Raw genomic sequence first — 26,647 nt, 5'->3', positions numbered from 1 at the left:
ACAAAGCAAAACACATCGATATAGTGAAATCTCTGACATTGATATGAAAACAAAAAAAAGACTAAGGTACTACTATATCAAATAACGCCCCCACCAACCCCCAAAACTACTTACGAAAAAAAAAAGAAAACTATTTCATACAAACATTACACAATCATACAACCAACCATAGAAGCAATTTAAGCAGCAACAACTAACGACGACTTAAGATGCGAGCTCTTGGCCGCAATCGACAGCGCCATAGCGCTCAAACTCGGCGCTTGCATGATATCAAAGATGGACACTTCAGCACCAGCCTTTGTTGCCAGCGTATTCCTCAGCTCCACCGCTGTCAGGGAGTCGACACCGAAATCCGCCATGGGCTTGTGCGGGAACACTTCAGCCTCTGGAATCATAAAGATATCCATGATCTTAGCGGTGATCTCGCCCGCGACCGCGGTAGCAGCCTCCTCGAGCGAGGTGGCGCTTGAAATGCGACCGGCGAGAGTATCAGCCATGCCTGCATTTGCGCTCTCATCGCCTGACGAGCGGAACTTGGCGGGCCAGAAGCGGAGGTCGCGAGATGCTGGGCCTTCGTCCCAAAGGGCACTGGTGGGTGCGGTGTTGATGCCGAAGACGAGCTGGGTGGCAAAGGGCGAGGTGATGGCGCAGGCGAGGGACTTGAGGACGTCGCCTTCGGAGAGGACCATGTGGCCGAGCTTCTTGAGGTAGTTGTGCGTGTCGTCGTGCTCGGCGACGTATCCGACGTTCTTGACTGCACCGATGTCGATGGAGACGCAGGGGAGACCGCGGCTGGTGCGGTGCGCTGCCAATGCGTCTTGGAACGCACCGCCCGCGCCGTAGTTGCACTGAGATGCAATACCAATGATACCAGCGATGGAAGAGAGAATAACGAAGAAGTCGAGAGGAGCAGATTCAAAAGCAGTGTGCAGGTTCCACGTACCCTGGACCTTGGGACGCAGACCAGTCGTGTAGTCGGCAAGAGACATTTGCTCGAGAATCGAGTCGCGGAGAACCATGGCACCCTGAATCACACCGCGGACGGGAGGCAAGTCCTTGACGGATTCAACGGCGCGCTTGACATCGTCCTCGTTGGCAATGTCGCAGGCTACGGCCCTGACTTGGCATCCGAGGTTGCTCAGGTCGTTGAGCAGAGGAGCGGCCTTGTCGGCGGCGTTGGCACTTCGAGAGAGGACAATGAGGTTCTTGGCTCCGTGCTCAGCAAGCCAGACACAGATGCTCTGGCCGATACCTCCGAAGCCACCGACGACGACGTAGGATGCGTCTGCGTGGAGCTTGACAGTGGGCATCTGGCGGATAACCTGCTTGAATGTTAGCAAATGAACTCGAGGATTGTGTGGGAAAATAGAGTATACATACCGGTACAGTACTCTCAGGCTTGACTGATAGAACGACTGTTCCAAGCGATCCGCTCGACTGAGCGCTACGGAAAGCCTGGACAGCGTTGGAGATGTCGTGCACCGAGATCGGTACACCACGAATCTTCCTCGTCTTCATGAGGTCAAGGGTGGAAGTCAAGGCGCGGTGCACTTGGCGTCCCTTGTGCTTAGCCAGCATGGTGACGTCGATTGCGGAAAAGGTGATGCCACGAGCGAAAGCACCCATGTCCAGGCGGCTGTTCTGCTCGAGATCCCTCTTTCCGAGCTCGAAGAAGTGACCGAGAGGAGCAACACATTCAAGAGTCTTGTGAAGCAGCGATCCTTCGAGCGTGTTGAGGACGACGTCGACACCACGGCCATTCGTCTTGGTTTGGATGGCTGTGGCAAAGGCAGAGTCGGTGCTTGGGAAGATGTGGTCTCCCTTGAGGCCAATGACACGCCTGAGGAAACTGTTGTGCTCGGGGTCGCTGACTGTAGCAAAGATCTCTGCGCCGACGTACTTGGCGAGCGAAACAGCAGCTTGACCGATGGCAGAGCCGGCATCGTGGATGAGAACGCTGTCTCCCTTCTGGATGTGGGCAACGTCCATGAGCGAGATCCAGGCCGTTGCATATGCGACGGGAATGGCAGCAGCAAGCTCAAAGCCCATGGCAGCTGGGAGTTGTACCGCGCTGGTCCAAGGGACACGGATTCTGTTGCCAGATTCGCCGTCCATGACGATTGCGACACGGTCGCCGACTTTGTAGCCCTCAGACGCGGCATTCGCACCGACTTGAGTCACTGTACCAGCACACTCGAAGCCCAGGGTTCGGTCTTGGATCGTGTTTGACGCAGCACCAATGTCGCGAGGCGTGATGCCGAAAGCTTGAGGAGAAACCTCAATCTCGTCGGCCGCAATCTCAAGACCTGACTTGTCAGCGCTGGGAGCGAACACAAGGCTTTCAAGATGTCCAGGGTTCTCGATAGTAAGGTGGACCGAGCTGTCGACAAACTTCTGCAGAACAGTGGTGTTTGCCTCGTCGGTGTCAGGGAACCAGACATCATTGCGGGCATGGTCCTTGAAGTAGCGCAAGATGTTGATGCCGTTGCGGTCAGCGAACTCAAAGTCTCGGGGCTTGTTCTCGGCGGGATTGGCAAAGAGGCCGGCGTAAACGCTGCTGACGGCTGAGACGGTGGAAGCGGACCAGACCTCTGCCTTGGAGTCGAGGTCGAGGGTGGCGAGGAGCTTGCCGACGTACTCGAGGCGGAGAATACGAAGGAAACCAGAAGCCAAGCTTGAGAATGGGTCAGCGCTTTCCACTGTTCCACCCTGGGTAACCCAGAGCAGACCCTTGGACTTGATGCAGGCATTCTTAACTGCCTCGAACTGCGCATCCCCGGGGTTGACAAGAAGCTTGCTTGAGACCTCAGGGAGGAAGACAACGACCTTTCCTTCGCAGTCAAGGTTGTCATATGGCTGAACAGTGGGCTGCGAGTTAGTGATGGCACCAACGGCATCAGTCAAGCTCTTCAGCCATTCCTGAGGGGGGCTCAGTGTAGGGATCGCAATGACAACCTCTTGGTGGTATGAAGGCGCCTCAGTCTCAGTCGAAGACATCAGGACACTGTAGGCGTAAGCCTCGTTGCTCTCGCAGTCACGGACCTCAGTATCCAGTCCAGTGAAGCCGTTCTTCTTGAACACGTCATTCCAAGCCTCGGCGGTCAAAGAAGGAGTCAACAATCGCTGCTCCTCGTCGTCAAGGCTCGTGTCGGACAGCAGGCCGAATGTCATGCGGAAGTCTGGCTGGTTGTTGGTTCGCTCAATGGCGATGAGCTTGCCGCCGGGCCTGAGCAACTTGTGCACATTTCCCATGGTCTCATCGACAGATCCAGTCTTGGGCAGGGCCTGCGAGGCAATGACAAGATCGTATGATCCGGCTTCGAAGCCTTGGCCAGAAGGATCCTGCTGGATATCGAGCGTGCGGAACGACAAGATGCTCTTCCATGCTGCAAGGTTTTCCTCGGCAGCATCGAACAAGCTGTCGGAAGCATCAGTGAAATCGTACGAAGCGCAGAGTGAATCCTCGACTCCCAAGGCTTTGAGGACAGGGTAAGTTGCGCTGCCGCTGCCCGCGCCAATTTCGAGGATCTTAGCACGAGGATGCTTCAATCCAAACAGGCGAACAAGTTCTGCCAATTGGTTCCTGCTGCGGTCGAGGTTGAGAGACTCGGTGTAGAAGCGCTGTAGCAAGCGGTTCTCTTGCATCAACTCCAACGGTGCTGCGCGTCCGCACAGGATGTCGGCCAAGTGCGGTCCGACCTTGCAAACAAGGGCTCCATTGGCACTGACAGCCGCGACCTTGGCAATGAGCGCAGCCTTTTCTTCCTGTGTAACAGGAGAAACCTCGTTTGCCGAAGCTTGAGACTCCATCCATGCGTGGTAGCGCTTGAAGTGCTCCTGAAGACCACTGACCTCTTCGGGAGTAATGGCCGCAAGAGCATCCTTGATAAACCAAGAGCATGCCAATCTCGTATCAGCCAAAGCCTGCAGCTCAACGAGATCGGGTTCGCTAGACAGCTTCTGCTTGATGTCTTCTGGCTTCATCATGGTTAGATCCGGAACCCACTTGGGAGTGAGGAACTTGTCGTTTTCACATGGCTCACGCTTGTTAAGAGCGTCACCAATAGACTGGAAGAGGAAGTCCTCGATAGTAATGACAACGTCTCCCTCGGCACCATCGACGACAGTGACTGCAGCCCTGAAGCCCTGCTTGTCGTTGTCTCGCACCTCGGAGAAGGCACTGAAAGTGTTGGGCGCGCCGTGCTTGATGCCTCCAGAGATCCACAAGTTCTTGATGGAACGTGGGACTTGTGCGGAGGGCAAATGAGCTCCAGCAGCAGGCAGTGCTGCGTAAATTGCCTGGAAGACGGTGTCAAGGGTGGTTGGGTGGATGACATGCTCGTGCTCAAACTTGTACGGCATCAGAGAAGCCGTATCTCTGGTCTCAATGGTTGCGAGAGAGCCCTGAGGACGAGCTTGCACTGCCTTGAGATTCTGGAAGATGGGGCCGTGCTGGATACCCACGCGGTGCATGGAGCCATACACATCTGATGGGCTGACACGAGTCCTGTACTCCCTCTTTTCACGAACAGCCACAGGGGCCTTGGGAGCGGTCTTGCCGTCGTACTCGATGCAAATGAGACCTCGGCAGTGCTCATTCCACTTGTCGTCGTGAGTAACGGAGAAGACCTGGAACTCTCTCCAGCCCCTGGCGTAGATTGCCTTATCTCCACATGGCTTGAGTGACAATTGAACTTCAATGCCATTGTCGCCCTCTGGAATGACCAGTGCAGCGAGCATGTCAATGTCACGCAGGCGGTATCCAGTGATGACCTTGTCAGTCTGCTGTTGGGCTTGTAGAAGACCTTCAAGAGCCATGCAGATGAAACCCGCTCCAGGATATACGACAGTACCCTGAAGCATGTGGTCGGTGATCCAAGGCATGGAAGAAGGCTTAATGACATGGCGCCAAGAAGGGTTGATGCGGTTGGTACCAGTGACAAGGGAACCAAGCAAGTCGTGAGGTCCCTCAGACAACATGCGATGCGCCCTGTTCATGCGTGGCTCGTACCAGTGACGGAGCTGATGGTTCCAGGCATACTTTGGAAGATCGGTGATTACTCGGCCTTGGGTTGTGAGATTGACTGCGGCCATCTTCAGCGGGAAGCCCTTGTGGGTCAAATCACACGCCAGCGTGTGCATGGTGTCGACAGCGTTCTTCTTGCGTACCAAGCAGCTGGCATAGCCAACCGTGGAACCGTTGAAGGCATCAAGCGTTGTAATGTCTTGGATGGGGCCAGAGAGAGCGGGATGAGCGCCGAGCTCGATGACCATGTCAACATCGCTGGGCTCCCCTGGGGCAGCAAAGCACATGTTGGTAAAAGCCTCAACGAAGAGCACTGGCTGAGTAAGACTCCTTACCCAATGGTCCGCAGCGCCAATTTCCTCTACGTCCGTCATGCGCTGACCGATAGTGGGCGAAGAGTAAATGATGTCGCGCATCTTTGGTTGGGGCTTGATGTTCGCGTTCAGCCAGTCTGCGTAGGGCGTTGCGAGGGGCTCCATGTGGTGGGAGTGGTATGCCGCAGGTACCTGGAGCTTTCGTGCAAATACTCCCGCCTCCTTGAGGATCGTCTCCAGCTCATCGATTCCGGCAATGTCTCCAGAAATGGTTACGCTTGAAGGACTGTTCTGGCACGCAACAAGGACATGGCCGGCAGTGACACGCTCAACGTACTTCTGTACGTTATCGACACCAAGACCAACCGCCATCATACCACCCTTACCAAGGTTGGAATACTTTGCCACATCGGCAGCAAGGAAACCACGAGCGTAGACGACGCCCATAGCGCTGCGGAGATCGAAGACACCTGCAGCGTAGGCACTGGCAATCTCACCACTAGAGTGACTGCACACTGCCGATGGATTCACGCCCCAGGATTCCAACAAGCGGACCAATGCGATTTGCACAGCAACACACACTGGCTGACCAAGAGCCGCTTCGTTGACTCGGGTCGTCTTCTCGCTCTGGTAAAGCTCTTCAATCAGGCTCCATGGGGCGCCAAACTCGCGAAGGTACTTATCGGCCTCATGAAGTGTCTCGCGGAAGACCGGGTAGGCAGAGATGAGCTCACGTCCCATAGCCCACCACTGGGCACCCTGACCAGTGAAAACAAAGCCAATTCTTGGGACATCGCCCCTGCGCTTTGGCTTCATCTTTCCGGCATCGATAAGTCGGATGAGTTCGGAAATCGAAGAAGCAGAGGTTGCTGCTACCCAAGGGAATGCTGAGCGACGTTCTCCGAGGGTATATGCGAGATCGTTCTGGTACTCGATGCTATCCGTGACATCTTCGAGATGGTCCCGGAGGTTGGAAACCATTGCTGTCGCAGCGTGCTCATCTTTGGCGCTGAGGACGTAGACCTTGGAAGGGAGGGAAGAGGAGCTGCCAAAGGAACGCTCGGCAGGAGTGTAGTTCTCGAGAATAACGTGGGAGTTCGCGCCACCGTATCCAAAGTTGTTGACTGAGGCGCGGCGGAGAGATGCATTCCAAGGCTCAGTAGCTCGGGGAATCTGCAAGGTAAATACATGTTAACACGCCATCTTATTTTTTTTCTGCGAATATGCAGGGGACTAGTGGGGTACGCACCTTCAGGTTCCACTCTCCAAGCTTCAACTTGGGGTTGATGGTCTCCAGGTTTGCCGCTGGGGGAATGAGTCCCTTCTCGATCGCCTTGACAACCTTGACGATACTGGCGAGACCAGACGCACACTCAGTGTGGCCGACATTGGGCTTGATCGAACCAATAGGTAGCGGGGTAGTGGTTGGTCTTGAGTCTTTGAACACGGCAGCAATAGCGCCGACCTCTAGGGGATCACCGGTAGGTGTTCCGGTTCCGTGGGCCTGGGCAAGGTTAGTAGTGAGCATTCAGGGGTGGACAACGGCAAATACCTCGAAGTAGCCCGTGTCTTTTGGGTCTAACCCGGCTTTCTTGTACAAACGTCGCATCAGGTCTATTTGTGCTGCTTGACTCGGGGTAGTGATTGTCTCTGTCTTTCCGTCCTGGTTAAGACCAGTCTCTTTGATGACACACTGAATTGGGTCGCCATCGCGAATGGCATCATCCAGACGCTTCAACACAATGGTTGCTGCGCCTTCTCCACGACCGTAACCGTTCGCACGGCTGTCAAACGCAAAAGAGCGACCGTCCTTGGAGATCAATGCGATAGAAGACATGGTGATGAACATGTCGGGATTTAGCATGAGATTAGCGCCTGAAACTACAGACATGTCGGACTCGCGGTTGCGGAGGTCATTACATGCTTGGTGTAGCGCAGTGAGCGTTGTTGAGCAACCGGTATCGATGGACATGGATGCTCCTCGTAAATCGAAGTAGTGAGAAAGACGGTTCGATGCCATTGCAGAGCCGACACCGACAAGAAAGAAACGCGGCAGTGTTGTGACGTCGCGAAGTCCAGCATCATGGTAGTCCTTGAAAAAGGAACCTGCGTAGACTGATGTGTTGGAACCAATAACGTCTTCCATGGTAAGACCTGCATTCTCGAAGGCCTCATAGGTACCCTCGAGCATGAGCCTGAACTGGGGATCCAGGCACTATTTCTTCGTTAGTATTCAAGCTAAAGATGAATGGATAGTGATACTTACTGCTGCTGTCTCAGCGGGAAGGTTGAAGAACGTGGCGTCGAAGTTGCCAACGTCTTCATCAAGGAAACATGCTCCTTTTACGTTTGTTGTATTGAGGTTGTCCGGCCGAGGATGGTAGTGGCCGTCGATTTTGAATCTGTCCTCTGGGATTTCGCTCCATCCTGTTCGTCCTTCGGCGCACAGCTGCCAAAGTTTCTCGGGATCGGTGGCACCGCCAGCGAAACGGCAGCTCATGCCAATAATGGCAATAGGAACACTGGGTGCAGACATCTTTGTTGAATTTATGTGCAAATGGACTATGTCAGAGATGGATCATATAATGTGGAGATCCGTAGTCAAAGAAGATGTCAAATCTGTGCCCGCTGTGAGGAAGGGTGGAAGGAAGGAAGGTGCGCAATACAATCAAGTACCTTGGACCGCGAGGGACTTATGAATATAAGAATTATTTCCTGTAAACTAGACGGGTTCTAATACAAGTATTATAGATCAACGGTGTTGTAGTAACTACCCTGGTAACAACCCGAGTACCATTTCGTATCCACCAGGACCGCCTAGTCGGACCTGCGAGGCTCCGCAGCCATGGCGCCAATGTAATCGGCATATCACCGGGCATATATCGGATCTTGGTTTTTGCATTTTACGGCTAGTTAACCAATGGAGAGTGGGGCGCTGGTGTGATTGTGAGAGTCCGAACAGTTACTCCGAGGGTTCACAGAGCCAAGATAGTCCGTATCGGAGACACAATTCGCGGTCTCAAGCGGATTCCATCTAAATCGAGCCGGCATTTGTATTGAAGTTAGGATTCATGGTGGCTTGGGTGTTCGGGTGAAAAGATGTATATACATGCTATAGTGAATACTTGGAAATTGGACATCTTGTAGCACTACAAAGTCTCTGCACCACGTCAAGACGACAGTTCGAAGAGCCTCATGCCTCCGACGGTGCCTTTCTGAATCATACCCTCGTCCCATTTTCTTGTCCGCTTGGCTATCTCTGTACTTCTCCTATTATTTATCTATCCACTACATCCCGGACAAACAACAGTTTCCTCATATCCCCGTCCTGTTGTCTGTCGACCTAAACATCCTTCTACCAAACATGTCATCCGAGAAGCTCGGCACAAGTAACCCGGTGGTTGCTCTTTTTGGACCTCTTTCACCGTCCCTGTCGCAATCAAACCTCACCACACTTCGAGGCACTATTCTCTCTTCTTCACGATATGCGTGGGTCGACCAAGTACTCGCCTCACTGCCTTCGGATTACCAATCCTTAGTGAACAATTGTCCCGAATTACACAACAAAGCTAGCGAAGCACAAATCGTTGACTTAGCAGCGTGGTTAAAGACCGGACAATTGGCTCTAGGAGGAGAGCAGCTGCCCAACTCGATTCTCGCACCCCTTGTTGTGATTGCACAACTGGTGCAGTACGGGGCTTTTCTTGATAGCCAGGATGCCATCCAAGAGCAGCCTATCGTTGAGGAGACGGTAGGATTTTGCATTGGATTGCTGTCTGCTTTCGCTGTCTCCCTCTCCCCTCAATGTACGACCACAGAGTTTGCGCAAAACGCTGGAGTTGCCGTACGTTTGGCGATGCTTGCTGGCTGTGTTGTCGACCAACAGCAGCTGCAAGATCCCAGGGGTCCTTCGAACACATTTTCCGTCGCATGGAAGCGTGTCGATTCCAGAGACAACCGCAAGGAGTTGGAAGATATTCTTGCGAAGTTTCCAGATGTAAGTATTCTATCCCCCTTTCGTAACGTAACCATCTTCTTTGCTTCGCTTTGATCAATGTCCCCATTCTAACACATTACTATCTGAAGGCCTATATCGCCGTAGCATATGACACAACACGTGTGTCGCTCACCTCGAACGCTTCGATCTTCGAGCCACTCCAATGCGCCTTGCAAGATGCCGGTTTTGCCGTTACAGAACTTGGACTTTCAGGTCGTTTCCACAGCACACCCGACCACAACGTTGTATTCGACTCTATCGTCGAGTTTTGCGACAAGAATCCCAAGTTTTCGTTTCCAAGTAGCACATCCGCGCTAAATATCCCAACAAGGATTGACAGCAACGATGCCGCGCTCAAGGACCAGACAAGCATTCACAAGACTGCGCTTCAGTCTATTCTATTACACCGGTGCGAATGGTACAAGATTGTTTCCGAACTCAAATCGTCGTACCTCTCCAGCTCCACCTCCTTCGTCGCTTTCGGTGAACGTTGTATGCCAGCAAGTCTACTTAGCGGGCTCTCTGGACGCGTTACATATTTCGATGACCCAACTACGCCGGCACTAAGAGTGAACCCGAATGACGTTGCTGTTATTGGTGTTGCCATCAACGTCGCCGGTGCCTCCTCTGCCACTGAATTCTGGGATCTCCTCGCATCTGGAAAATCACAGCACCAACTCGTAACGGACGATAAGTTCACCTTCGAGACGACTTTCCGCGAGAACGACCCCAAGAGGAAGTGGTATGGTAACTTCATTGATGGAGTAGAAGACTTTGACCACAAGTTCTTCAAGAAGACACCAAGAGAAAGTACTGGCATGGACCCTCAGCAGAGGTTGTTGCTACAGTGTGCTTATCAAGCCGTCGAGATGTCAGGGTACTTCAATGACACCAAGCAGCAGGCTAATGCCGATGCGAATGGTCCTGACCCAAAGAACATTGGCTGTTACATCGGCATGTGCGGCAACGACTACGTGGCGAACACTTCGCACCACGCACCCAATGCCTTCACAGCAACTGGAACCCTTCGTTCGTTTGTTGCTGGAAAGCTTTCGCATTACTTCGGATGGCTCGGACCCTCGCTTACTCTTGACACTGCTTGTTCTGCGTCTGCAGTCGCCATTCACACAGCATGCCGTGCCATCTTGTCTGGAGAGGTCACTGCTGCACTAGCTGGTGGCACAAACACTATCAGTGAGCCAGGCGTTTACCAGAATCTTGCTGGTGCATCTTTCCTCAGCCCAACTGGTCCCTGCAAACCATTCGACGCAAACGCCGATGGTTACTGCCGTGGTGAAGCTGTGTCTGCTGTCTTCCTCAAGTCTCTTTCTCAAGCTCAGAAAGACGGGGACGCGATCATTGGTGTTATCTCTGGTACTGCCGTGGCACAAAACAGCAACGACACTCCTATCGTAGTACCCAATGCTCCTTCTCTGTCTACCCTTTTCAGATCTGTTCTTGAGACGTCCAATTTGAATGCACAGGATGTGTCGGTCGTGGAAGCACATGGCACTGGTACCCCAGTTGGTGACCCAGCAGAATACGCCGCGATCCGTCGCATCTTTGGCCAAGAGAAGGACAACGGAATCAAGAGACCTGTCCCTCTGCAGCTGGGCTCAGTGAAGGGTCTGGTCGGCCACACTGAGGGTAGCTCTGGAGCAGTCAGTCTTGTCAAAGTGCTTTGCATGTTGCACGAGGCCACCATCCCCCCTCAGGCTAGTCATACAGTCATGAACCCATCAATCGGAGCAACCAAGAGCGATGGCATTCAAATTACATTGCAGCCAAAGCCTTGGAATGCCGACTTCAAGGCTGCTCTCATCAACAACTATGGTGCAAGTGGAAGCAATGCTTCAATGGTTGTGACCCAGGCACCTAAGTTTAGGTTGAAGACCACCACCACTGGTCAAACTGCTCAGAACGATGCAGACCTCCGATATCCGTTCTGGTTCTCCGGTCTCGACGACAGGAGTATTCGCGCCTACACAGCCAAGCTCCAAGATTATCTTAAGCGGAGACCTAATACGTCCATTGCAGATCTCGCATTCAATATCTCTCGACAATCCAACCGCACTCTTCCTCGAGCTCGAATCTTGAGTGCGCGTTCAGTTCCAGATCTTGTTGGCAAGCTCACTGAGTTAGAAAACGCAGCTACTTCTTCCATCGATGTTCCGCCATCTCGGCCCGTCATTCTGTGCTTTGGCGGCCAGCTGTCCACCACTATCAACCTCGATCGTGCAGTTTATGAAAGCAATGTTCTTCTGCGCCAGCACATGGACCGCTGCAATGCCATCGCTATCTCGCTTGGTATTGAGAGCCTCTACCCCGCTGTCTTCCAAGCCACGCCCATCGAGGACATCGTTCTTCTCCAGACTGCCTTGTTCGCTTTGCAGTACAGCACTGCTCAGTGCTGGATTGAATGTGGTGTAAAGCCTGTCGCTGTGATCGGACACAGCTTTGGTGAGCTCACCGCTCTGTGCGCATCCGGTGTTCTCAGCCTCAAGGACGCACTGAAGCTGATCATTGGCCGGGCTACCCTTATCAGAGACAGCTGGGGCCCTGAGAAGGGTTCCATGGTTGTTGTCGAGGGAACCGAGGAGGAGGTGTTGAAGGTATTGGAAGATGTCGACCCGAGCCTCGACGCATCAATTGCTTGTTACAACGCCCCAAGATCACACACCATTGCCGGATCTGTAAGTAGCATCGATGCCGTCATTGCAGCAATCTCAGAGAAGCACGCGAAGCTGCGATTCAAAAAATTGAGTGTTTCCAATGCGTTCCACTCGGCTTTGGTTGCACCACTTCGATCCCAGCTCCAGCAAATCGGCGCCGAACTGACCTTCAACCCTGCCACCATTCCCGTTGAAAGGTCCATCGATACTTCAAAGACATCTCCAGAGTTCGATGCAGACTTTGTCGCTGATCACCTGCGAAACCCTGTGTACTTCTCACATGCTACGCATCGCCTCGCAAAGAAGTACCCATCCGCCATTTGGCTCGAAGCTGGCTCAAACGCTACAATTACGTCCATGGCAAGCAAGGCGCTTGATATGCCCCCAGCTCATCACTTCCAGGCAGTGAATCTATCCGGTACGCAGGGAGTTCAACGATTGACAGATGCCACCCTTGCACTCTGGAAGGCTGGCCTCCCTGTTACTTACTGGGGTCACTCAAGAGCACAGACAGAACACTATGCCGCCCTTCTCTTGCCACCATACCAATTCGAAAAGAAGAAACACTGGCTCGAGCTCAAGGCACCGCCGAAGCTTGCCGTTGCTGTAGTGGAAGAAAAGGAAGAGCTGCCGACAAAGTTGTACAGCTTCGTTGGTTACCAAGACACCAAGCAGTGTTTGGCTAAATTCCGCATCAACACCATGATTCCTCAATACGAGGAAATCGTTGCAGGTCATACGATTGCGGGCGTGGCACCGATCTGCCCCGCCACCGTGCAGATAGACATTGTCATCGAAGCAGTCAAGAGTCTCTCGAAGCATCTCTCAGTTGATGGCATCCAGCCGCAAATCCGCAGCATGACCAACCTCGTGCCTGTGTGTGTTGACAAATCGCGCTCCGTATGGCTCGATGTTGAAGCTTTGGACGCTAGCCGCACGGCCTGGAGCTGGAAGTGGACTTCTACTGGCCCGTCCGGTGGCATGCCTACGACCCACGTTTCTGGTGAGGTTCAGTTCCGCAGCGGAAGCGACATTCATTACCAGTCCGAGTTCTGCCGGTATGAGCGTCTTGTCAGTCATCGCCGATGCATGCAAATCCTGCACTCTGAGAACCCTGACGAAGTTCTTCAAGGCCAGAGAACCATCTACCGCGTCTTCTCCCCCATTGTCAACTACTCGCCCTTGTACTTTGGCCTGCAGAAGCTCGTTGGATTGGGCAATGAATCCGCTGGTCGCGTTGTCAAGAAGCATTCAGGTGAAAGCTGGCTCGACTCTTTCCTCTCCGATGCTTTCTGTCAAGTAGCCGGCATCTGGGTTAACTGCATGGCTGAAGAGAACGACAGGGACATGTGGATCGCTAATGGCATCGAGCAGTGGGTTCGCGCACCTACAATGACGGAGGCACAAACCCGATCAATTGAAAAGTGGCACGTCTTCGGACAGCACTCGCGCTCTGCAGACGGGCTTTCCATCCTATCCGATGTCTTCATCTTTGATGCTGCAACAGGAAGCCTGACTGAGGCCATTCTGGGTATTCAGTACGCCAAGGTCTCGCGAGTATCAATGGGCCGACTACTCTCTCGGTTGACACGCGAAGAAGCCGGAGCGGTGCAGTCACCAGCCCTCAAGAGCGTTGCTCCAGTCCTTATGACATCAGCCGAAATTCCTACTCCTCCCACGCCCACAGTCGCAAAGATTGAGATTCCTCAGCCCCCTGCCCAAGCCACAAAGAGCGCCCCCAATGATATTGTCCAGAGACTCAAGGCAATCTTGGCCGATATCTCTGGCCTCGAAGTCGATGAGATCAAGAGCAATGTTGACCTTGCCGATATTGGTGTTGATTCGCTTATGGGCATGGAGATGGCAAGGGAAATTGAGGGCGAATTCAAGTGCACCCTGCCACAGGACGAACTTGTCCACGTCACCAACTTCCCGGAACTGCTTCACTGCCTCGAGTCTTCGCTTGGCATATCATCCAGCAGTGGTGATTCATCTTCGTCTTCATCTTCCTCGGTGGACGAACAAGAAGGCACTGAAGGGTCTATTACGCCCTTGTCGGTCATTGAAGATGGCACTGGTTTCCCATTTGACTTTGAGATGCCTCAGTCCGCAGCTATCAAGGCCTTCAGCGAGGCGAAGATGGAGACTGACCAGCTCATGGAGAAGTTTGGTGCTCCTGGGTATCTCCAAACCATCGCACCTCAGCAGGACCAGCTTTGCGTAGCCCTGGTCGTTGAGGCATTCTCCAACCTAGACTGCGATCTCAGCGCGGCCAAGGCTGGCGAGGAGCTGCCATTCATCCCGCACGCCAGTGACCAGAAGAAGTTCGCGCAATACCTCTACACGGTTCTCGAAACCGCTCGCCTTGTGGACCTTGACAATGACAAGATTACTCGCACTAACGTGCCAGTTCCCACAAGAGCAAGCAGTGACCTTCTTCGCGAGCTACTCGACAAGTACCCTGAGCATGCATGCTGCAATGAGCTCGCATACTGGACAGGCTCGCATCTCGCAGGCATTCTCACGGGCAAAGAAGATGGCATCAAACTCATATTCGGTACCGAGCGCGGTCGTGAGCTAGTCGGAGCTGTCTATGCTGACTTCCCTCTGAACAAGCTCTACTATGCTCAGATGGGCGACTTCCTTCGTCGTCTTGCAACATCGCCTTCTCGCCGCCCTGAACACGGTCCTCTCAAGATCCTTGAGATGGGAGCCGGTACTGGTGCCACGACCAACAGCTTAGTACCCCTCCTTGCCACCCTGGGCGTCAATATTGAGTACACTTTTACCGACCTGGCGCCTAGCTTCGTCGCTGCGGCGAGGAAGAAGTACAAGCAGTACCCTTTCATGAAGTTCAGGGTTCACGACATTGAGAAGGAGCCTGCGGCCGATCTGTTGCAAAGTCAGCACGTCGTCATCGCCAGTAACGCAGTCCACGCCACCCGCAGTCTTCCAGTATCTACAGGCAACATCCGCAAGATGCTCCGACCAGACGGTGTGTTGATGCTGCTGGAGATGACGGAGCCCATGTACTGGTGTGACATTGTCTTTGGTGTATTTGAGGGCTGGTGGCTCTTCGAGGATGGCAGGCAGCATGCTGTCGCCCCTCCACAGACATGGGAGAAGGTCCTGCACAGTGTCGGTTACGGACACGTTGACTGGAGCGATGGCAATGTTGAAGAGGTCAGGTGCGAGCGAGTCATCATCGCCACGGCAGGTGGCAAGCAACTCGAGCGTTTGAATGTCCCGTCGAAGCCTGTCCAGCAAGAGGTGTGTACGATCCTGATCTCTATTGATTGACCGTCTAACTGAACTAGTAGGATTTTCGCCACGATGAACGGAGAGCGGCAACCGACAAACTCATCGAGTCGATGACCACGGGATTCGCACTGCCTGCACAGGTAGAGCCAAGTACTGTCGATACTAGGCCGACTGGGCAGTGTGTTCTCATCACCGGCGCGACTGGTAGCCTTGGATCGCACATGCTCGCCCACTATGCCAACCTTCCAACCGTATCCTCAGTAATAGCCTTCAATCGACGCAACAAATCCTCGGGCTTGGATCCCCTCGGGCGCCAGCTCGCTGCTCTCAAATCACGGGATCTCACTCTTTCTCCTTCAGCATCGGACAAGATTTCTGTTTACGAGGTAGACATGACGAAGCCGTTCTTCAGCTTGCCACAATCCACCTACGACCAACTTGTCAAGTCCGTCACGCATATTGTCCACAATGCTTGGCCCATGAATGCCAAACAACCCTTCTCTGCTTTTCTCCCGCAATTCCGCGTTCTTCGCAGCCTAATCGACTTTGCTGCACTGATTTCTGCCCATTCATGTTCTGATTCCAAAGTTGTCTTTCAATTCATATCTTCGATTGCGACTGTGGGGCATTACCCCATACACGAGGGGACACCGCACATCCCCGAGCAGCGCGTCACCATCGAGCACGTTCTGCCCAACGGTTACGGAGATGCGAAATTCGTATGCGAGCGCATGCTCGATGAAACACTGCACAAGCATAGTTCGCGCTTCAGTGTCATGGCAGTGCGACTCGGCCAGGTCGCCGGGTGCTCCGCCTCGGGCTACTGGAACGAGAACGAACACCTACCTTTCCTCATCAAGAGTTCGCAGACACTGAGGGCACTGCCAAAGTTCGAGGGCCCAGTGAGCTGGACACCCGTCGACGCGGTAGCGGCAGTGTGTGCGGACCTTGCTCTCGGCGAATCTACCGCCGGGGGCGTTTATCACATCGATAATCCCGTTCGTCAGCCTTGGAGCAAGATGCTACCCCTCCTTGCTTCGGAGCTCGGCATTCCAGAGAAGAACATCATCTCGTTCAAGGAGTGGATCAAGCGTGTTCGTGCGTTCCCCCACGAGGCTACTCCGGGCCAAGCGGACCTAAATCCAGCGAAGCGCCTGGTAGATTTCCTAGAAGTGGACTTTACTAGAATGAGTTGTGGAGGTGTATTACTAGGTACTGAGAGGAGTCTGAAGGACTCGGCGGCCATGAGGGGTGTTGGCAGTGTTGACGACGAAAGTGTACGACGATATATTGGCAGTTGGAAAGTACGGGGGTTCCTTGCGTAAATTCTGTTTTGTAATTAATGTACTATACAACTATACATGTTATGATGATAATCCGATGTTCCCCGATGCTCTCCGAGAACCGTGATTTGTGCTGATAGGGCGAGTTGGGAGAGTAAGATTTTGGTGTATGCAGTACTCAGTCTCATCCGATGTACCGGCTTGTGCCGTAAAACGTCTTATGTTTACTTGGACTTCCCTGTCCCGGCGTTGTCCGGCAAAAGTGTGCAAGGACCAGGAGTTCGATTCTCCTTGTCATCTTATGAAAAAAAAAACATAAAAGTATTATGCACATATGTAATCTTACAGATTGAAGCTAGTTTTCGGGCGAGTTCGATTCTGTCTGTGCAGTACCGTTTTAATGACCAAAACCCGCAAGTAAGCAAGGTAGAAAGAGCGTTACTAATGCAAGGTCTAGGCTCTATCGGCCTCGATCTTCCTAGGAAATTCTGTTTCCAGATAGAATGGAACCTTGTCAAAATTAAACAATCAATCTAACGGATGAATATTTCAAGGTTGAATACGGTATGTTCCATTTAGGGTCAACCTGCCACGAGCAAAAGACTGGCTTAGGCCACGTAGACTGAGAAATGCACATGGAAAGAGCGGTAACTTGCGCTAAGTAGTCCACTTGTAGTAAAGGCTAACGAATACGATCTGCGAGTTCCACTATTTCATTTAGTCAAAGCACATTTTCGGATGCGATTTCACCCAAATCTCGATCGAGAAGTAGAATCGTAAGATAGGGACTACTAAATACGAAGAACAACTAGTTTTATCTAGAAAAGGGTGCGATGTTAACTAGCTGTTGGGTAGATAAGACAAGTGATGATCAGAAGAGAGGTCATGTGATTGCAGGGAATGGTGTAGTTTGATAATCAAGAAAAAAAACCGTTTAGAGTAGGGATCGCGAATACCAAGTAATTAATCGACTGCGCATAGGTTATTATAAGATTGCGACGTGTAGTGCCCATCGAGACAAAGTTTGGACGATCAGAATGAGGGTCCGCCAAGAACCAAGAAATGGCATGACAGGGTTGGAGTACTCGGGCCGGTATGTAGTAAGTAGTGTAAGTAGAGGGCGCCGGATTTGGACCCTTCATTTCGGAAGGTATGGTGGGGACAGGGGAAATGTGATTGGCTAAGATGACGTGCTTAACGGTGCAGATATAGACGCTTGATTTGGGATAAGTCGATCCAAGGCATGGAATTGTGGGCCGGACCGATTGTCCGGTTTGTATAATGGCACGGTTTGTGGAACGACCGTATGTGCGGTATACCTGCCAATGTACTTGGCAAGATGGCAGCTACATAGTTATGATTATAGACGATGTTATCAGGTCCCGGGCCAAGCCGTGGTCAGCCGTTGGCGTGCCGGTGGTTGATAGCTGGGACCCTTATCATTGAGAGACTTGGTGGTGGGCAGATTGTGCAGGCAGCTGAAATGATATGTACCATGTCGCATCATGAGCAGGTCGAGGTGCCAGGCGGGTCTGTGGGGGAAACCCCTACCAATCTGAAACTAGTACTCAGTAGGATGGTGGTTCTGGTTCAGCTGGAGTGCCTGACGACCGCTCGGACTTTTGAGGTTTCGTCGGGTGGGTTTCCCTGCAGGAGCCGGGTATGACGTACCTCAGCCCTGGAGGGCGGTCTGTCGGTACAATTGGGGCAATGGATCGATGCGAGCAGGGCGTCAGCCGTTGGGGAGATAGTAGAAGAATACGAAGCGAACAGGTCGCTCGGCTGGGGACGGGATTTTCGGCGGGTCCGGGACTGAAGCTGGGTGCATGGCAGCCAAGCAGTGAATGTCTTTAGCTGATCCACGTGGTTGTGTAGGTCACCCCATGCCAAGGGTGTGGAATGCGACTCCAAGAGCCTGGCAGCGCCCACGTCGAGGTTCCATCTGGCCTAGCACAACGTCGATCGCTCTGTATTAGAAAATGCACCAGTGGGTAGCCGCTTCATGTTCTGCCGCGGGCCGATGGGATAGTCCGGCCGGATGGTGGAGACCTAGCTCCGACTCCTGTCCTGTTGCTGTCCTGCTGGTTCCATGTACAATGGTGTTACATCCATCCTACTACCGTGGAGTACGTACCTCTCCATCTCTCCAACGGCGATTGCCATGTCACCCCTTGATCACCTGCTGACTGTACATAGTGCAACGCCGCCTTGCCTCACCTTCCGTCTCCCCATTGCATGCCCCGTACGTACGTATGCCCATCGCCTCCAATCACGGGGCCGCGCGGCGCATTAGCATCAGACCCCTCGACACTACCTACGCATTCCCTGGCCCTCTTTGCCGAGTGTTCCAGACGTCGGACCCATCCATCGCATAGCTAGCCCTTCTTTCTCGCTCGCTCTCTCTATTCTGTCTTGATTCATGAAACACGTACAGCGGTACAGGGGCCAGGACATAAGTATGTCCCTACACTAGCTAGCTGCTGCTACTGCAGGGAACCCCGGCCCATCCTACAGCCAGCCGTGGCCCACGGCCAATCGACAGCCGCCATCAGTAGCATATCCCTCTCTACTATACTCTCTCAAGCTATTTCAGAAACACCGAAACCAGTCATGCTATGCATTTTCATCACATTGCCTCCAATGGCCACCATGTCCATATGCACATGTACCTCTCTCTGCACGCGATCCTTCAAGTAGCTGCCCCCCCCCCAAGCCCGCTCGCTACCATTTGCGCCAAGGGCCCTTTGTACTTAGTATCGCTAGTGCTCCACTTGCGTTGGCCCTTCTAGTCTACGGCTCTATTTTGGCCGCGTCTCGCAATCTCTTCTAAAAGTGTACACAAACGGCGACTAGCGGAGCAAAGAGGCCGGATAATAACCTTGTACATTAGCAAAGAACAGGACCGAGACCCATCGCAAACGTCGCAAACACACGTATCTTATTGCCTGTGCCTAACTGCCGTCCCATCTTGCCACCCTCCCTGGTTTCTTAGCTGTTAGCTAAACGTCTTGGACACACTATAGGAGCTATCTTGGCCTCCTTGACGTCCAACCTACATTGGATTGTTGAATGCTCCCATGGATTCACATCCCACTAGTCGATGAAAGCTTAAACATGAGCTTGTATTTCATGACCCTTCTGCCCATCTAGTCAAGTAGCTACATGCGTTGCCTACTTACATACACCCCCTCCCCATATACTTATATAACACACACCACACGATTCAAGCAACCAAGTGGTACACACTCTCTGCATTTGTATCTTGATAAGCAACAAGGGAACACCAAAGCATTCCCCTCGACCATGGCTTCAACACCTACTACCACCCAACGGTCACGTCAACTGCCTGGCCTGGCCTGCGATGAGTGCCGCAGACGAAAGCTTCGATGCGATAGAGTCCAGCCACAATGTGGCGTTTGTCGCGATTCTGCCACAACCTGTGTAACTACTACAACGCGCCAGCCTCGTGGTCCCAAAAGAGGACATCTTCGCGCCCTCCAGTCTCGAATAGGTAATTTCTGGGTCACATGTCCGCATACGTCATCACGCTAATATATGCTTCCAATAGTCGCCCTTGAACGTCGCTTGAGCAGCGACAGAACGTCCGAGGATACCACCGACGACGATTTCACACGCCTTCCCGATGACCTGGACACTTTCGCTACCCCAGACCAACAAGCATTTTCGGATCTTATCCCCCAAGATGCTCGCGACTTGTTCGAAAAAGAAGCCTCAAGCAGTGACTTGGCACACAACTTTGAAGTCGATTCCGTCTTTTCCCAGTTGAACTCGGCCATGGCACTTCCAATCACAAGACTATCCCCAGTCGACTTTATCTCCGAGCCCATGCGCTCAGACCTGTACGTTTCGATCGCTTCCCCATCCCAAACCCCAGCTTTCGCTAATCACAATCCACATTGCAGAAGCCATCTCTATTTCGACCGCGTTCACAGTTTTTTCCCCATTCTCAACAAGCGACACTACTTTGTGCGAGCCCGAAGATCGCATTATGAGCAAGAGGATGAGGCATTTTACTGTCTGCAGCATGCCATGTGGACCCTCGCAGTTTCTACTTCGAGTCAGTTCCAACACATCCAAGACGACCTGTACGCACACACACATCGTATGATTGAGAACCTAGAGCAGCGATATCTCAACGCCGAGTGCATGCGATTAGAGCAGGTGCAAGCCCGGGCTTTGCTCACCATCTATGAATTCATGCGCGTGGGTTATAGAAAAGCATGGATGAGTGCAGGCAAGTGCTTCCGCTTCGCTATGCTCATGAAACTCCACAACATCGATGGACGCGATGGTGTCGCATCGTTATTACTCCAAAATCTCACCTTTGTCGAAATTGAAGAGCGAAGGAGAACCTTTTGGATGGCCTATACCATTGATCGAATCATTAGCCTATTGGACCGGCTACCGGTCACGTTTGATCAGCATACCGTAAGTCGATCTCCCGTCCTCACCCAAGCGAACCCTTGTTCTAACCCGAATCAAAGATTCTCACCCGGCTGCCCTGCCCCGAAAAGGAATTCCAGTCCGACGAGCCGACAATCATGGATTTCCTACCCAGCCCGCTGCTGGTATCCGAATCCAAAATACCATCCACATTCACAGATTCAATCCAACTTGTCGCAATATGCGGACAGTTGTTGTCGCATCAGCAGCAAGGCGTTGTCGAGCATGCGCAAGGCTTGATCTCGCTTGGGTTCTGGGATAGGCAACAACAACTGGATGCAAGACTAGAACAAGCCATTCAGGGCATGGCTCTCGACGACCCATACGCCTTGATCTTCCAAGATCCAATGGCGTATTTCACAGTGCTGGCCGCCCAGGCATCAAGCCTCATGTTATTCAAATCTAGTCAGATAGCCCCATGGGGCACAACTGACGGCCTCGATGTTGTTGCCGAATGCGAAAAGAAAGCAATGGCCGCCGCGCAGCAAATGATCATGATGTCCAAGGCTTTGGTCGAACTCAGCTACTTCAAGGTAAACATTACTCCAAATTTTTTATTTCTCTTTTTTAAAAAAAAATATCCAATTTCATTGCTAACTAAAATTCAAGATCCATCCATTTACTCCAGTCCTTCTCCACTTCTGTGGAGACTTCCTCATTTCCAACCATCACCTCGATCCCACCTTCGAAATGCGCCTAACGCTACAAACTGTGCTACAAGCCCTGAGCCCAGTAAACGTCATTGCACAAGAATGTGTAGATAGACTAAGGATAGTTGACTAAATAGAATATGAACATTGATACACTACTTGTTTGAACCATCTCTAACTTGCAACCTTCTCGGGCTCTGCAGGCTGGGCCGCAGCAGAGCCAGCAGGAAGAGGCTCGTTGATCTCAGCAAAGGTTCCGAGAGTAGGATCCTCCTCGGGCCTCTTGCTGCCTGGCGGTCCCTTGAACAGGATGATGACCTCCTCGAAGTACTTGTTCGTCTTGGCAAAGTACTTGTCGGCCTCCTCCTTGCCCTCGCCAACGAGCTTACCCTCGAGAGCAGCCTGGAAGGTCTTGAAGAGGAAGAAGTGCCTCTCAATACCGGTGCCGACGTTCCAGGCCATAGTGGGGGTCTCCAAGTGCCGGATGGCGACGAAGCTGTAGAGCAAGTGTGTCATGCCCCAGTCGACGTTCTTGATTTCCTTGCCGATGAGCACTGACTCGGCCTCGCTGAAACCGCGGCGATGGCGGAGGACGAGCTGCTTTGCGCGGAAAAGCGATGCAGCCATGATGTCAAGGGCGCAGTGGAAAGTGAAATCGGCCTCGGGGTCCTGAGTCCGCTGCCACTCGTCCGTGGTGCCTTCGACGATACCCATCTCTAGCGTGTACTGGGCAATTTGCTGGCATACATCCCGAATGTTCCAGCGGGGGCCGAAACGGGAGAGTTGCTGCACTGTGGCTGGTGGCGGAGGCTCATGGTGGACAGGTGCTACAGCAATTCTGCCCGTGGTGGGGTTTGGGGGAGTCTCGGGAAAGTCGTATCCGTATCCGTGAGTGCTAGTGTTGGACATGGTGAGCAGAGACAAGGTGATTCGAGATGTGCCTTGGTTGGTAATCGGGAGTATAAGATGTAAGCGTGGGTTGGATATCGTCTTACATTTGCTTGCTCGGTAAATATATATATCTTACATCCGATCGGTGGAGCGGTGGACACGGAGTTTCTCAACTCTGCCGGAGTTACTCGGAGGTTCCTACGTTTTACTCAACGGAGCATGTTGGATATAATCTGCGATCTGCAGCGCAAAATCTGATGTGGATACTGGGGACGTGTGCAGACTCGAACCATCTTTGATGGCCATCTGGAGTGATCTCACGCATACACGTCCAGTCGACCTCTGACGGACAATCAACTCTACCTGCGACGGAGTGATGGATGGTGCCAAGCCCCGGGTAAACAAAATGTTTCACTAGGGTCATACCTAAGCTAATGCTACCAAGGGTTAGATACTCCTTCTCAGTCAGCGATGTGTAATCACTACAATGTTGCAAACATGCGTGCACTCCATGGCATTTTGGATGGGTTGTCAAGCACTTTTCATATTCAAAAAATGACATGACACGAAAATTGCATATGGTACATGAAGCAAATGTTCAAGTTGAACAACCGTATTGACATAGCTATGATGCCAGTCGAGCACTCGAGACTTGCTAGGTGAAGCCAACAATCGCTAGTTCATCAAAATTATCATCGAAAGTTTTACTAGTTCAATATACCATCACAATCACATCGAAGCGCCAATAACCTCCTTATTGGCGCCTTCCATTTGAGCATCAGCATAACTAACTGACATCAAGTTTTTTTTAACTAATAATTCATGGCATTTGAACCTATCCATATTTCTACTTGGACTTTTCATGAATACTTGATTTTGAACTGGAAAAATGGAAACCATTAATTCACATGACCAGCAGGAACGCCAGACACGATACATGAGCGCAGTATATAAAAAGTCCCCCTAAAGCACCACGATCAACTTCTGGGCCGAAACACCCTTCTTGATGCGCTCCAATGCTTCCTGAATCTGATCCAACCCCTTGCCGACAACCACAGGTTCAGGAGCACACTTGTATTTGCCCGCCGCCAATGCGCCAGGTAGGAAATGCTCGTAAATGGCACTTCCTACCTCATTCTCCATGACATCGTCTCCCCAGATGAATTTGTAGCCGATGCCCTTGACTTTGCAGTTTACCATGGTCGAAACCTTGAACCAGAGGAAACGCGCAATGAACGATACCATGTTCATCCCTGTGGGAGGGATCTGACTGGGCATGGGAAGAGATGCTTGTGCGATGAATTTGACTCCGGATGAAGCAGCCACGATCTTGATGCAAGCTTCCATGGATCCATCACCGATAGCAACGCTACCGGCCAATTCCGATCCCTTGAGTACGCCAATAATATCCTGGACCGCGGTTGCACTGTGGTAGTCGAAAACGTGGGTGGCGCCCAGACTCTTGACGAAGTTGAAGTTCTTGGGCGATGCAGTGGTGATGACTTCGTATCCGGAAGCAGTAGCAAGCTGGATAGCGTTGGCGCCAACACTTGTTGAACCGCCCCATATCAAGACGGTTTTGCCCTTCTTTTCAGACTTGAGTGAAGGCGGGTCCAGTGCCAGGTAGGTCTTCATGTACAGTGCGCATGCAGCCGTCGAGATGGCGAGTGGGAGCACACACGCGTGTTCATAATCAAGGCTATCCGGTATCGGGGAAACAAGGTTTTCGCGTAGCACGACGTATTCTTGAAATGCGCCTTCGCAGGAACGGTTGCTTCGTTGGTCGATGCTTACGGCGTCACCGAGTACGCGGTCGCCAGGGTGGAAGCGTGTGACTTTGGATCCAACCTCGACCACCTCGCCTGCTACGTCGTGGCCGAGGATAAAGGGGTATTTTATCCAGGGCATCATGTTGTCTCCCATGGCTTGTTTCATGGCCTCGACAGGGTTGATAGCGATGGCTGCTGATTTGACAACTACCTCGTTCGGCCCGGGTGGTGTGTAGGGTGCTTCGCCAACATGCAACGGAAACACCTGCTTGCCCGCAAGCCAAGCGGCCCTGTTGGTAGGTGCCATCTTCGAAGTCCGAAAGTCTAGCGATCACAAACGGAGAGATGTTTCTAGTAATACTGTATGTATTGAAAACAAGATTGTAGAACCGTAAAACACAACAAGTTGTGTGGGACGAGAAGTATGTTGGATGTGTTGACTATCTCAGCTTGTTTCGTCGCGAGACTTCGTTTGGCGGAAGGTTCAGCAGGAGAAGTCAATTAATTTAAGAACTGAATGCTGGCGAGGGCATCTGAAGGCAGGAATGAAGCAGGGTGGACAACGGTCAGCAGATGGGATGCATCTACACACATATGTAGTATCTGATCACAGTGTCGCAAAATGGTACACATTCAATAGTCGGCCCGAAAGGAGCGGTAGTCGCGAATGGCGCAAGACTTACCAATTTGGTCTACATCAACCAGCCAAGCCATTGGTCCGGAGTAATCTAACCACTTATCGGACTTCCAAGATGCACCGTCCCGCTGATCTCGCCACCAGCTATCCAATTGGGTCAAATGATGGACTTTTCAACATAGATTGTCGCGCTTATTTTCTACATGGAAAAGGTAACGTTTTCAGGATTCAAGATAATCCTTGTAAGTCTTTACGGTTTCGATGACGGTGCTTTTTAAGGGAAGAAACTCTCTTCCAATGAGAGCCTTCGCCCTCGCGGCATCTACCTTGTACACGCCGCCTTCGGGATATCCAGCGATATGCCATGTGTCTTTCGCCGGCAGCCTTTCGCGGAGTTCTGGAAACTCTTCGTAGATGATCTCTATTACATCCTTGATGCAAAGCTGCTCCGAAGATGTGAGGAAGATGCGTTCGCTGGCAGAGTTTTCCTCTTCTATTGCTTTTACGTGTGCAAGAGCAGCGTCCGTAACGTTGATCCAGGTGTAAAGCCCGGTAGGGAAGATTTTACCATCAAGAAGCTTACTAAATATCTCATTAGAAGCATTCAGTGGCTCTGGTGGATAACCTGGATACCGGACCATTGGACCAAAGATACCAGGAGGAGTGAGGGTAGTCAATGTGAACCGAGGCTTTTCTCGATCCATAAACTCCCAAGCAGCACGTTCAGCAAACGTTTTGCTGGCACGGTATCCAGGAATCCAACTCGAGTTATCGAGTGCCTCTTCAAGTGTAATTGGATTCCAATCAGCGACTGTGTACGTATGTCCCGGCCAATTGCCCTTTGACCCATCGATCAAAGCAGCCATGGACGAAACATAAACTACGCGCTTGACGAAAGGTGCTAAGCGAGCTATGGAAGAGAGCAGGCCAGTCGTTCCAATAATGGATGGGTCCAATAGTTCTTTTTGGACGTCATTGCAGCTTCGCACGTTAGGACTAGCTGTGTGAATTACTGCATCGAAGACATGGTCGCCTTGGAAAACACAGTCGAAGGAACCGTGTTTTGCAACATCGGGCACAATGAAAAAATCAAGCTTGTCTTTTGGTAGGGTTGGATGAAGGGCCTTAATGCGGTTGATCCTTTCCTGGCTTCGAACGGTTGTAACTACGGTGTGGCTAAACCCACAGCTATCAGCACGACATCGTGAGACATGATCTGACAAAGGAGCTCACCTGCGTTCAAGGAGATGGTTGAGAACATGAGCGGCTAAAAACCCATTTCCGCCGGTAAGCAGAACATGCATTCTGCAATATTTCGGGCTGGTATGGAATCTCGGCGGGGGTATCGGTGTACGAGGTGGTTGTGGTAGTACACGAATCGAAGATCAGGAGGGTAGTCTGGCATAAACTCTTTAGTTTTGTTACTTCTAACTCGAGCTACAAAGACCATAATCAGTCGTAGCGATACACTAATCTCATCATTCGAGGTTCGGCACTTGACAATTGATACTCCGAGGGAGTAATAGTGGGCCCGCAAGCCAAGCAAAGAGTCTTGCGATTATGGATAGAGGGCGAACCTTATTGAATTCGCACTGAAACGACTATTTCACAAGGAACTCCGCGCATTCATTCGCACGGAAATGGTGTCCTGATCTCAGTTTTGTAGTACATGATACGGAGTTT

The 26,647-nt window shown here is 52.0% G+C and overlaps 7 protein-coding genes across 7 annotated transcripts; 3 read left to right on the top strand and 4 right to left on the bottom strand.

Moving 5' to 3' along the window:
- Window positions 1–179: 179 nt before the first annotated feature.
- COCVIDRAFT_41842 (hypothetical protein) lies at window positions 180–7,876 on the bottom strand (the record flags this gene model as incomplete). Its single annotated transcript, XM_014696443.1, has 5 exons — window positions 180–1,322; window positions 1,381–6,513; window positions 6,590–6,844; window positions 6,893–7,432; window positions 7,607–7,876. 5 exons carry the CDS (start codon window positions 7,874–7,876, stop codon window positions 180–182), a joined length of 7,341 nt encoding a protein of 2,446 aa, XP_014551929.1.
- An 828-nt stretch (window positions 7,877–8,704) lies between these two features.
- Window positions 8,705–16,595, top strand: COCVIDRAFT_19904 (hypothetical protein; the record flags this gene model as incomplete). The annotated part of the gene is made up of 3 exons (XM_014696422.1): window positions 8,705–9,337; window positions 9,427–15,279; window positions 15,330–16,595. 3 exons carry the CDS (start codon window positions 8,705–8,707, stop codon window positions 16,593–16,595), a joined length of 7,752 nt encoding a protein of 2,583 aa, XP_014551908.1.
- A 2,502-nt stretch (window positions 16,596–19,097) lies between these two features.
- Window positions 19,098–19,250, top strand: COCVIDRAFT_111594 (hypothetical protein; the record flags this gene model as incomplete). The annotated part of the gene is made up of 1 exon (XM_014696442.1): window positions 19,098–19,250. A coding segment is annotated over one exon (153 nt), but the record flags the coding sequence as incomplete, so codon positions are not given.
- Window positions 19,251–19,856: 606 nt separating this feature from the next.
- COCVIDRAFT_41840 (hypothetical protein) lies at window positions 19,857–21,800 on the top strand (the record flags this gene model as incomplete). The annotated part of the gene is made up of 5 exons (XM_014696441.1): window positions 19,857–20,064; window positions 20,122–20,413; window positions 20,477–21,002; window positions 21,059–21,550; window positions 21,627–21,800. 5 exons carry the CDS (start codon window positions 19,857–19,859, stop codon window positions 21,798–21,800), a joined length of 1,692 nt encoding a protein of 563 aa, XP_014551927.1.
- Window positions 21,801–21,841: 41 nt separating this feature from the next.
- On the bottom strand, window positions 21,842–22,576 carry COCVIDRAFT_111642 (hypothetical protein; the record flags this gene model as incomplete). Its single annotated transcript, XM_014696440.1, has 1 exon — window positions 21,842–22,576. The coding sequence occupies one exon, from the start codon at window positions 22,574–22,576 to the stop codon at window positions 21,842–21,844; it is 735 nt and encodes a 244-aa protein (XP_014551926.1).
- A 945-nt stretch (window positions 22,577–23,521) lies between these two features.
- Window positions 23,522–24,634, bottom strand: COCVIDRAFT_19901 (hypothetical protein; the record flags this gene model as incomplete). Its single annotated transcript, XM_014696421.1, has 1 exon — window positions 23,522–24,634. The coding sequence occupies one exon, from the start codon at window positions 24,632–24,634 to the stop codon at window positions 23,522–23,524; it is 1,113 nt and encodes a 370-aa protein (XP_014551907.1).
- A 551-nt stretch (window positions 24,635–25,185) lies between these two features.
- On the bottom strand, window positions 25,186–26,268 carry COCVIDRAFT_111607 (hypothetical protein; the record flags this gene model as incomplete). Its single annotated transcript, XM_014696439.1, has 2 exons — window positions 25,186–26,140; window positions 26,198–26,268. 2 exons carry the CDS (start codon window positions 26,266–26,268, stop codon window positions 25,186–25,188), a joined length of 1,026 nt encoding a protein of 341 aa, XP_014551925.1.
- Window positions 26,269–26,647: the final 379 nt, after the last annotated feature.

The sequence above is a fragment of the Bipolaris victoriae genome, assembly GCF_000527765.1.
Source record: "Bipolaris victoriae FI3 unplaced genomic scaffold scaffold_123, whole genome shotgun sequence".
NCBI lineage: Eukaryota > Fungi > Ascomycota > Dothideomycetes > Pleosporales > Pleosporaceae > Bipolaris > Bipolaris victoriae.
Note: the sequence above shows the minus strand (reverse complement) of the source record. Positions and strands in the feature narration are given on the sequence as shown.